The sequence below is a fragment of the Podarcis erhardii genome, assembly GCF_964252035.2.
Source record: "Podarcis erhardii genome assembly, chromosome: 8".
In the NCBI taxonomy this organism is placed as follows: Eukaryota; Metazoa; Chordata; class Lepidosauria; order Squamata; family Lacertidae; genus Podarcis; species Podarcis erhardii.
Window position 1 is genome coordinate 40,387,043 of NC_138499.1, and position 12,283 is coordinate 40,399,325.

The 12,283-nt window shown below is 40.2% G+C and overlaps 1 protein-coding gene and 1 long non-coding RNA gene across 6 annotated transcripts in view; one reads left to right on the top strand and one right to left on the bottom strand.

The window, feature by feature from the left end:
• Positions 1–239: 239 nt before the first annotated feature.
• On the bottom strand, positions 240–2,673 carry LOC309349102. The gene is made up of 2 exons (XR_014159702.1): positions 2,563–2,673; positions 240–631 (listed from the first exon to the last, which is right to left on the bottom strand). It is a non-coding gene; the product is annotated as an uncharacterized lncRNA (long non-coding RNA).
• A 58-nt stretch (positions 2,674–2,731) lies between these two features.
• ST18 (ST18 C2H2C-type zinc finger transcription factor) overlaps positions 2,732–12,283 on the top strand; it is a 192,254-nt gene continuing 182,702 nt past the window's right edge. For 2 of the 5 annotated variants that reach the window (XM_081874040.1, XM_081874045.1), the window contains exons 1-2: positions 3,601–3,888; positions 4,138–4,273. In XM_081874040.1, coding sequence (XP_081730166.1) covers positions 3,850–3,888; positions 4,138–4,273 — 175 coding nt within the window. In that variant the 5' untranslated portion in view covers positions 3,601–3,849. Of the gene's footprint in view, positions 2,811–2,834; positions 2,948–3,600; positions 3,889–4,137; positions 4,274–12,283 lie in introns of those variants that run through there. The other 3 variants (XM_081874044.1, XM_081874043.1, XM_081874042.1) reach the window with 3 other exon arrangements.

The following is a 12,283-nucleotide window of genomic DNA, read 5'->3' on the forward strand; positions in this document are numbered from 1 at the left end:
TGAGGCTACTTACCACCTGCCAAACCCAATGGGTCCTCCTATTTTGTACCTTCTCGTGTGACTCTCTTTTTCTCTGTATGAAAAAAGCAAGACCTTTGTGCATTCCTTGGCTTTACTCCACTCCATTATTAGTTGTTGTTAGGGAAGACGTCACTCAGCTACATTAGTAAAACAGCAATTTGAATGCACTATAAACATGCAACACCAGATGGTGCCAGAGAGCAGGAAATTTTAAAATGTGGTTTTCCATAAGGATTTATTTCCTTTGTTATAATGATCTAATTTCTGACTTATTTCTAGTGTTTCTTTTCCTGTATCTAGATCCACCCATGGCAGCAGCTGTAAACTGCTTGTAAACTGGGATGGGCATTCTAAACTGGGATCAGCTGCCATCTCCAGAACTACCAGATGCTTGGGAGCATTTACATTAGGAATGACGTGAACTGGAGAACTATGGGTTCTTCATTTCAGTCAATCTCCATCTCAGTCATTCCCCCTTGCCTCATCACTTGCTTGCAGGAAATGTGCCCACTTGTCTCCTTGCTACAGTTGCCATCATCTCCTTCTCTGCTGCTCAGAAAGCAAGTGCCTCGTGGGTGAATGGACAGCCTTCTTGCTTCTCAGGGATTTTCTTTCACCAATGGGGAAAAGGAGGGATGGGGGAGAAATTCAATTCACATTTAAAGTCAGTTTCCAAAGCAACACACAAACTGAAAATTCACACTTCTACGAATTATGCAGTGTAGCTCTCCAGCCAAGTAATGTGTACAATAATGCATATCCTAAGGTAAAGTGTGCATTACAATGTATATATTAGTCAAGACAGCATACAAAAATGCATTATATGGGGATTTTATTGCAAAAATGTTCATATTAGGCAAAAAATGTGTGTATTAGGAGAAATCTGCACAAACATGTACTTAAATTTTCATGAGGACTTTAAAAAAAACAAAAACCCACAAGCTGCTGCAGTAAGGTTAAGAATGGATTTTAAGAATGGAAAAATGAGAAACTGTGAGAAACTAAAATGGACAGATTTGCCTATTCCTTTTCAGTCTCTTTTGGATGCCATTGGTCTTGGCCATTAGGCGATGGAGACCTAGTCAAATGTGAACTAGACAGAGCAGCTTTTCTGCGTTTGGGGATTTCAAATAATGAGAGGAAACCAGTAATTAAAGCACCTCCATGGGAAATGGCAAGTGGCTAATTAACGAGCAACTAAGAAGCTATCTATCGGTAATACTGCGGAATAGGAAGCAAAAGGAGAAGATGGCATAGAATTAGAAGTTTCAGGGAACCTTTGGTGACTTCTGAATAAACATTAGAGAAAGATTTTGACCATTGGGGAGGATTGCTAGAAGGTAATATGCTGCTATATTGTGTCCTGTGCTTTTAGCTTATCTTGGAAAAGTGGCTGCAGAGGGCAGCAAGTGTCAAAGTAACCCCCCAAAAGATAAAAATGTTACAATGTTGTTGCTGGGTTGCTGTTGTTTTGAAGACACATTATGCCAGGGAGGGAAGATATTAACAAATTCAGAATTGATACAGACTTTAATTGGAAATTATGTATTTAAAAAGCCCCACCCCAAATAGTTTCTGGGGATTTATAATTGGTTTATTCTTTCCCTCCTTGTAATTATAGAAGGGGAATGTAGCTGTGAGTTTTGGAATAAATAAGTTCTGGAAAGGAAAAAGTGTGGCCACTTTCGGTAGCGGTGTGACTGAGACTTGTCTAGGATCAATAGGTTGTTTTTTAGAACAGGAACTTCTCTGTTCAAGTCTGGTTATACAGTATTGAAATTTTAGATACCGTCCAAATCATGTGGCTTCTTTACTATGTATTAAGCATGTCTTTATGAATTTTGATGTTACTATTTGTTGCATTATTCACATTTTTAAAATTCATGTTTATGTCCCACCTTTCTTCTCAGAAAAGTAGAATAGTGGTAATAGGAGGTGGGGTGAGAAGATATTACTACAAAATACTATTCCTGAAGTAAAAATTAAAATTAAATGTAATAATGACAAAACATTCTCTTACAGCTTGAAAAATTATTCCCTGTGAGAATATTTAAACGAAACAACCCCCCCCCCCCCATGTTTCAGCATATCCAGCCTATACATACTATGTGTGGAAAGGTAAATTGTGAGATAGTAATTTTAAATGCCATAGGGAAAAACCTTTATGCAAATATAGCACCACTTGAGAAATAATCATGCACACACCCCACCCAACATAGATAGCTGTCCCAATCCAGAGAGCTGGTGAGTATTCTAGTCTTCATGTATTTCCTGTACATCTAATTAAGAAAGCAGGTCCTTTAACTTCAAAGACAGCACCATGTACACATGTACAATTATGACATAATGCTGAAGTGGGTGCCTCATCGTTGCTCTTGTTTTTCTGTTATATTGAAACTCAAAAATACCCTTCAAGGAAAGCGAGGACGAAATCAGAAATATAAATTTGACTGATAATAATAAAACTTTGAAAAATGGATATTCTAAATACAGCAGTAATTGCTTTGCTGAAATCCAGGGCTTTTTTCAGTTGGAACTCACAGGAACTCAGTTCCAGCACCTCTCAGGTGGGCATCATTTCCATTATAAGAGAACATGAGAGGCATTCAGGTGAGTTCCTGTAAGAAAGGCACTGGGGTCTAATTTGATTAGTAGAATGTCATCTGCTGGGCAGAGCTTAAGTGTTGTGTTCTGGAATTGGCCCTTCCCTTCGGGTGTTCAGTTAAGTTCAGTTAGAGAGACCAACTGCCATTTTTGCCTCAGGATGTTGTTTTAGTTTCTCTCAGACAGTATGTTATTGTGTTACAGTTTTCTTTATTAATAAAGCTTTGTTTGACATATATGTGAGCCGAAAGAAAGACTGAAATGTGTGCTGAAAGAAAAAGAAAAAACTTCTGCAGAAGAATGGTAGAATATCCTAAACTGTGTGAGTGAGGGGATATTCCCAGTCTGACAGGAGGATTGATTTTTTTAATCGCTCCCCCCCTCCACAAAGTTCCATCATATTTTTTCTAGAAAAATAGCACAGCTGAAATCTATTTCCTCAATAGAGTTACGTAGGTCAATCTTACTCGGATATCCCTAACTTTATACAGTAAAGTGGTACCTCGAACGTAATCCATTTCAGAAGACCATTCAATTTCCGAAACATTTGAAAACCGAAGCATGAATTTCCAGAAGCATTTATGTCTGGAAAACTCAATACAGAAGCCGCGTGGTGTGTTCGGCTTCCGAAAAGTATTTGAAAACCGAAGCAGTTACTTCTGGGTTTTCGGTGTTCAAAAGCCGAAATGTTCGACTTCTGAGACATTCGAAAACCGAGGTACCACTGTATTCTGATAATTTCATGTCCTGCTAACTTTGACCCACTAGGCCTTCTGTTTAAAGATTGAAGTTTGTGTGTGCGCTTGTTTTCTTTCTTAAAGAGAAGCGAGATGTAATGGCCACGTGCACAGAACATGTTTGTAACTTTATTCTGTCATATAATAATGCAAAGAAATCATACTATTACTTTCTTCACAAGAGGACAAACACACACACTCACTCACACAAAGTTGTTTACAGAAGTGCCTTGTGGTGACTGGCATTGGTATCACTCGGTTCCATGCTCTGCAACAATCAGCCGGCCTCATGGGAGATGTGACCACAGCTTGGGACATGGGACCGTTTGTTCACTCACTTTCTGTGAAAAGAGTTCTGAAATGTGTTTTGAATAGACAGCATTTTCTTTGTGTAGTTAGTAAATAACACAGGGCAAAGTTAGTCAGCAAGTTACAGAGCCTTCTGCATTCTGATTCTTTGGGGCCCTTTTGTACCAAGCTGGGCAGGATGTTTTTCATGGAATGTGACCTTGCTGCAAAACCGGAGGTAAGGAGAAAATGTTGGAGTAGTAAGCTAGGGAATACTTTGTCATACTGCTGACGGAAGATCTTGTGAGAAGATCTGAGTGACTTGACTCTTCATGTAGCCACTCTACTGTACATTACAGTATGTGTTTGCTCAGCATCTGGTGTGAAAACCTCTAATGTGCCAGTAGGGGCCTGCTTTGGATTTAATTTTATTTTGTCAGTGCAAAACATGAGGGCTAAAGTGAAAATACTTATGTCTTTAATTTAGAAAATAGTAAGGAAATGGGATCCATCTGCCTGTGTCAATCTCAAAATCCCTGGAACGGAAGGCAAAACTGTGCGCAAATTAGTAAATGACAGAGCCGGGGACCTTTTGGGCAACTGTACCGAATCGCCAGGTAAAGGTAAGCTGGTATAAAATCATATATCCCTGAATTATGTGGAAGATCTCTGTCATTCTTTCTTATCATGAGCTTATCATTCCTTATTCTCCCTTTGTTTTTACCCATAAACCATGGTCAGACTCCAGGTAATCTATCCACAGGTTCCCATAATTCTGCTCACATTTCCAGAAACACTAATTTGACTTAAAAAGGAAACTGGTCATTCATATTGCACTCCTATCCATGTCTATGCAGAAGTAAGCCCCACTAAGTTCTGTGGGACTTACTCCTAGGTAAGTGTTTATAGAATTGCAGCCTATAGAGCTTAGAATCATGCTTAGTTGCATTGTTTGTGTTATGTAAAGCAGATACTTCTAAAACTACCCAACCCCCATGGCAATCAGTGATGTGGCTCTTTAGGAAGATAGGAGGAAATGCATCATGGAACAGAAATGAATTCAAGAAAGTTTTTTTAAAAAACAACACACAACTACTTTAGCTCATAAAAATTGCTAAGCCACAATACTTCTCAGGAGGAGACTTGTTGTATACAGTGTAATTGCTCCAGAAATCATGTGATTGATTATGGCTATTTACTATGTTCCGTTCAGGAGAAAATATAGAAATAGTTTTGCTGGTTTTTACTCAGGAGACGTGCTTCTTACGATAAGCAATAGAACCGCATTTGTTGTTGCAAAATCAGTACTGATTAATATTGGATCCTGACTTTGCCTCCTGAGAATAGAAGAGCTCCTTCTGTCTGTGGAAGGCTTCTGACTCGGTAGAGAAAAGGGGAAGACATAACTTTCCGAACTCTTAGAATAGGGAGGTGCAAGATAACTTGCATCAATTTCCTTCCATCTCCCTACAGCACCCTATGTCCTTCAGTGTCTGATCTGGGGATTGGGAACCCCCTGCAACAATGTGGTATCAGGCATGGGCATTTGCCCACTAGTGAAAATGACTTTTTATTGGTGAGAATGTCCCAGGTGGAACTGGTAGCAAATTCTGGATCCAATCCAGTTGCATTAATTTGTTGGAGCTTATTGATATTATGCAACGAGGGAATAACTCTACTATATGTTAAGACAGTAAAGTTAATAGTTTGCATTCAGTCACTTACAACAAATAATCCACTAGAGGTCAGTGCAGAGTGCTGGAACTGAGCATTCAGAACTGAACCTACGCTGAATACTTTAACCAGCCTTACTAAAACTGAATGTTTCTTTATGCCAGTATTAATGGTAAAACCTTAGAATACCATGCTCATGTTAGAACAGATTAGTATGAATAAAGCAATGCATGCTTTGTAGGACAGACTTGGAATTAAAATTCCAATAACAACTATATCGTATGTTTCAAAAGGGGCAGCACCAAACAAAAGAAAGCGTATGTGAGAGAGAGTGTGTGTGTGTGTGTGTTTGTGTGCGCACATGTCAAAATTGTTCTATGTAAAGCAAAATACACAAAATGTTTTTGTGGAACCCTTCCTCAGATGCACAGAAATTCAGTTTATTGCTTCTTAAAGGAAATATAATGGAAATTTTACCATTTTATTATATTGTTCTTCGTATCCATTTGGTAGCATTTTTTAAAGAAACTTTTTCACAATGAATGTCCATCATGACTTGGGAATGGAAGGGAGGTGGGGAGGCCGTGCTCCACTAGGCTGTGTGGTCCAGTACATCAAAGTTTCCCACCCCCGACTATTTCCTAGACTGCCCTGTGGCATCTACAGTAGTGGCTGGTGACCATTGGGGCTGTTTGGGCAGAAGGCAGAGGTGAGATGGGTACCTGAACAATGATCTGCTGGGCAAGGTCTCCCTCTCTACCCATCCATCAGTTCTGAATGTGTGTGTGTGGACTGAAAACTGTGCTAGGTCATATCACTATGCAGTGGCCTGGCAGGGCACAGCTTCCATTGCTTCCCATATTGGCCTAGAGAAGCACCTCAGAAGGTGAGTAGCAAAGCCATGGACATGTTGGTGGAGAGGGAGAACGGTCTAATATGCTGGTAGAGTGGAAGGAGCTGGATCACGCAGAGAGGAGGGTTGTGTGTGCGTGCACTGATTTATGGGGTGGGAGGAGAGGGAAAGGAGCGGGGCATTATAATGGCGTATGAGTTTTATTAATAGATTTATATCCTGCCTTTCAGGACAAGTGTCCTCACATGGTGGTATAAAAGGAGTTGTAAAATATATAAAAACAATTTAATGAGTAATTAAATATGCCTTGCATGGCAGAGTTAAATATGTTTAATTCCTCCTTGAAATATGTGTTGTGACCTAGACTCAATGCTGGTCTTAAATATGTTTAGATTAGTAATACCAAAATGGCTTCCCTCCAGTGAGATGGAGGCTGGAAGCAACAGAATAGTCTGATTTTGGAATCTGCTGCTTGAATCAATAGTTTTATATGGCTTCATGAATATATATCAGGGTAACTTACTACAGCTCTTCCACCACGCCTTATCCCCTTAACCCAAAATCCTCAACCAGGTATAACGCTTAAACTTTGTTCTTAACATCTTATGATTCAACCTTAGTTCTGTTCTTGGTTGCAAGTTATAATTCGAGGTTCTGATCTCATATTACCCATTTTTCATTAAAAAAAAACTGAATTCAGATCCTGATGCTATGTACTAGTGGCAAGCCTGAATCAATCTTTCCCTAATATATGCAGGTTCCCATTTCTTCCCACTACACACCAGTCTTGGCCTGTGATACTTGGGCTGCCCCATGCTGACCAGTCCCTTTCAGAGAGTCATAAACAATTTTGAACATTAATTATATGTGATTCCATAATTTGTCGTGGACACTTCTGATTTTTCCTGTCCATTATCGTAAGTCAAAGGTAGAAGCAGGATATCAAACAGCCTCCTGTGGAACATGAAAGGTGTCCTCAAGAGATGCTGTCTGTTAAAAAGTTTTTAAAAGATATGAAAGTCACATAATTCATGAGACTAGTGCTGCAATCATCCTGACATGGAGCTATAGTTTTTAAATCAGCTTTCCCCCAACCTGCTGTTTTGGACTACAACTTCCATCATGCCTGACCATTGGAGATTTTGTATCTGAAGAAGTGTGCATGCACACGAAAGCTCATACCAAGAACTGACTTAGTTGGTCTTTAAGGTGCTACTGGAAGGAATTTGTTTTGTTTTGACATTGGAGATTTTGGTTAGAGCTGAAGGAAATAGGCATGCAAAACATTTGGAAGGTACCTCGTTGTGGAAAAATGGTAAATGTAACTGTATAAAGCTCTCTTGGCTTCCTGGTTTAGTAATTATTTATAGTGACTGGAAACAATTTTTCAGGGTTTCAGGCAGGAATCTCTTCCAGCCTTACCCAGAGATGCCTGAGGCCATCTGCATGCAAAACTTGTGTTCTTACCACTGAGCTGTAGTCCCTTCCCTTGTGTCATCACTCAGTAGGGATTGACTGTAGGGTGGAATCTACACACATATAAAAAATGTTCTGAAAATGCTTTTTAAAAAAGCTGTTTAAAAAATACATTGAATTTTCCATAAGGCTCACCATCGCCATCTAGTGTCACATTGTATATTGCACTTAAAACACACCTAAAACATTTTACTTGCAGCTGTGTAGCTGAGGAGGTTAGGTCCAAGAATCTGCAAGAGCTTAGATAATGTAAGGTGCAAGCTATGGATTTGCGGCTACATTTCACTGGGCAATAGCTTCTGAAAAATGGTATCTGGGTCAACTGTCTTTGAGGGCAGCATGTATTTTGACTATTACCTGCTGAAGATTATCAGATTACTCTAACATGTTGCACATTGTTCCAGTGCATTTGGGTAGAAGAATATTGAACATTTGTTTCGTATTGCAGGATGGGCAATCGCCCACCCTGAGCTGTTGTCTCTCTTCACCTGTCACAGGTTTGCCTCTTGATTAATGATTCACAGATCCTGAAGTAGAAAAAACTGGGAGCAAGTGGCTTCCCTCTTTACATTTCTGCCTTTTGCTCTTGCCCTAGAATGCAATAGGCCAACTATTTGTGTTGCTTCAATGAATTTTGTTTACAAGCCAAATTACATAAACATCTGGTCTCTTCTATAACATATGGAGCATCAAAAGCCTTAACATTTGCAGATAAAAATAATAGGCGGACTTCAGCCAAATACTATATTTTAGAGACCCGTCATTCTCACTGTTCTGTTGGCACAACACCAGAAGGTTGAGGGTCTGGGACGCAGTCAGCCTAGACTTTATTCTGAAGTTGGAGTCCAGTGATTGTATCCACATTCCCTACGCTTTTGGTGCCCCTTAAAAGTGAGGAAGGGAACAGCCACTTTTTTGACAGATATTCCACTATGAATAGGCCTATAAGATACAATTTCAAATACCTGTCACCATTTACACCCATTTCCAGGCCCAGAAATGTCATAAGTGGAGATGCTGCCATTGTCCTGGTTGAACTTGGTTGAAGTTCATTGTCCTATGAACTTGTCTCACCCACAATGCAGGGCTGATGACTGAAGGCTTTCTTCTTCTTTTGACTGAACTGAAGGACAAGTCAACACATCCTCCACCCCACCGCCATTCCATGTACAAAAGCTGCTTAAACTGGCAGCTGACTCTTCAACATGAGCAACAGAACATCATCCTCCACTGCACCTGAAGGCTAGTTTAGGAGATGTAGAGAGGGTGAATGACATACAGAGATCTGTTCTCCAACACTTGTTTGCAGTACTCACTCTGTCTAATGACTGAGCCAGCCCTGATTATGACTTGAGTGCCATTTCGCCAAGAAGTTATTCTCCAGCTTACAGTGGGAAGTGAGGTTCTGCAGGTATGTGGCCAATGTTCAGGTTGACCATGCTCCTTTGTAAAACCTGTACACAAAAATCCTTTCATTTTATAGCCTTACACTCAATGAAGTTCTGATTGATTGCTATGAACTCTAAGACCTGAGCAAGTTGTCTTCAAGGGTATCTTCCCTCTATTCCAATCAGTTATTCCACAGTTTGCTGAAAATGTTTTATGCATTTGTTGTCCTGTTTCAGACTTAAAACTCACTCTTGTTCCCATGTGTGTTTTCAAGCAGTTCTCAGGTAAGACTGGTCCTAGGAATAACAATTCCTGTGGCAAGTGGTGGGGTGGACAATACAACAAGGTCCATGTGTGTATCAGTGTTTTGAACTGGGAGACAGCTCTCCGAAACTGATGAGCTTTTCTTTAATAATAATAATAATAATATTTTATTTATACCCCGCCCTTCCCAGTTCAAAAACCGGGCTCAGGGCGGCTAACAACAAATTTAAAACACTTTAAAATACTTAATTATAAAAGCAGCATAAAATACAGTATAAAAACATGAATAACAATAAAAATAAAAAATCAATTAGATAATCCCGCATTAATGAGTGCACACTGAGAAAACTTCTAAAAGTATTAATAAAGTCAAGGAGAATCTAGTTATCTCTGGTTCTCAGCTGGGAACGCTTTGATGTATTGAGGTTCAAGAGTCCTACCCACAAAGCAGCACTTAAAAATTGTACAAAACAGTTGCTTAGCCTGTTTGCTCATCACACTTGTCCAATGCTATATACTGTGCTGTATCAGCAAGGAACCAATAGCACATGGTCCTCCACCATCTTGTATTGAACCATTGGACTACACATAAAAATTAAATGAATTCCTTATTTTGGGAGACTCTGCAGATGCTATTGTCTATGGAGTTAATACTGTATAACATGGAGCTGAAAATCATGCTCATTACCCTGTGAATGTTTTCCCACTATTTTTCACTTCAGCTTTACAGTAACATGTCTTTCAGTTTAATAGTCAGTAGGTTTACCTTCAAAAACCTATATGACTTTTTAATAATAAAAACCTAACTAGTCATTTGAATTATTCTCATTTATGCTTGAGCAGGTGGCATCTGCACCTGCTTGAAAGCATTTCAAAAACTCAGAGGCTGAATCTTGGCGCCAAAGTCTTCAACCCAAAGGTATTCATTTTCCATTTGAAAATCATACTGTAATGTACATAAGATAGTCAAGGCTGCAGTTAGAGGAGTTGGTCCAGCTGTCTGATTTATGAGGCTCACTCCTGCATACGCTACCCTGGAAAATCAACTCTCACATTTGCATTGCAACAAGAGAGGTTTTCTAAGACACAGTATGTGGTGAAGAGCACTACATATTGGCAGGCAAAATTGATCCTTTGCAAGTCAAGAGCTACAGAATGGCTTAATTTCCAAAGCAGTACCTATGGGCCTTTGGACTAAGGACCATATGTGCTATGGGAGCTGGTGGATTTGTATGCTTAAATCAGAATTGTACTTCTGAAACAGAGGCCAAGAGCTCTCTGTAACATTAATTCCCAAAGGGTTTAGATTGCAGGAGTCTTGCGAGTTACTTGCCAGGCTGTCAGGCTTATAAATTTGTAACATTTAAACTGGGATTATTTCTGATACTTGATTTAACTTGGATTTATGAAGAGAGCATAGGATCAAGAGGCTTAAGATCCAGTGTGCTCTAGTGGATAGTTAAATTTGGATCAGAGTTCAAATCACCAAGCTCGCTGAATGGCTTGACCAAAACTATCTTTCAGCTTCAGGTCCCCATAAAGCTCCAGAAGAGAATTAACCATGCATTCTTGGAACATGCCCAGGCCCAGGAACTCATCTCTGCCAGCAGAAATGGCTTCGTTTCTTTAAAAAGAGGGTGGAACTAAAACAAGAAATAGTTTGTGTTTGTAATGTGTGCAACATCTGCACTCTTTGGCATTCCCCTAAAAGTTCTGGAACATTTTTGTAGGGCCAGTATTGGGAAACTGTCAGATCTTGAGGGACATGCTTAATGGAAGCTGCCTGTTTTCAGGAAGAGGGTGTCCTCAATGCTCCCCCAAAGTTGCTCCTCCATCCAAAGTTGGCATTGTCTGAAGGGCAATTTTCAGTGTGATGAAGAACTCCTAGCCACTCAAATTCAGCTGTGTCATATGTTTAAATAGTGAAGATTATTATATAGATGCATATAAGAATTGATAAACTGGATCTCTGAAAAATGCAGACACGTCCTGTGCGTGTCATTACAGCATTTTCATATGTCTAGGTAAGGGGTCACTGAAATTCTTGCTATTTCAAGGGAGGAATTAATTAGCATCACCAGCACGATCCAGTTAGGTGCTGCATGTGCATTGGAAGCAAGCTACCATATGCACACACTTTTCAAAATGGAGATTTGGGCACATATGCAAGCACTGTGCTGGTCTGACCTGTCCTCAGCAGGAACGCACAGCAAGGCAACAGGGTCTTGTGACCTTATATAGTTCCAGGTGATCAACTTGGTTTCAGAAAAAGCTGCAGGTAAACTGAAGCCTCATGACCAGATTACTTACCATAAGCTGCCCTGCCACATCACTGAGGAGTGTGACTTCTTAAAGGGACAGCCTTCTGGCCTGAAGGGAAGCACTTCTTTTCCCTGTGGCTTATCTAGTGTGCTCCTTACACCACTGGGCAGGCATTTTGGAGCAGGAAACACTTGGCTCCCCAGGTGAACCAGGCTCAAGGGAAGAAGTTTGTGAGAGTCCTGGTTTGGAGTCCATAGGTCCATGGCCATCAGCCTCAATTTCAGAACTGGGTACCTGGTTTTGTTCATCCAACAATGTAGTAGCCCCAGATGTTGCTACTTATCTTCCTCCACCTCTGAACATTGGCTGTTGCTTGAGTCAGGATCTTGACATGTGCCTGTGATTCCCCAACCTGGTCTAGCCACTGTTGCTTTGTAAGTATAGTCCACTGAGAAAACTTAGAGTCATGCTGCACACCTGTTCAGGGGAGGATCAAGAGGCTGAATTAACCAACTGGGTCTTTGCCAGATAGCTTATTGGCAGAATTATATCTTCTTTTACTGGACTCTGAATGTGCAGCCTTGGCCACTGCAATGCGCTTTGTTGAATCATTGCCTAGAAATAGGATCTAGCTGTGTAAGACTGCAGTGTCAGAAACCAGTGTTGTATATCTTAAGCTTGAAAATGTACAATGAACAGTTATAGTTTCAGTAAT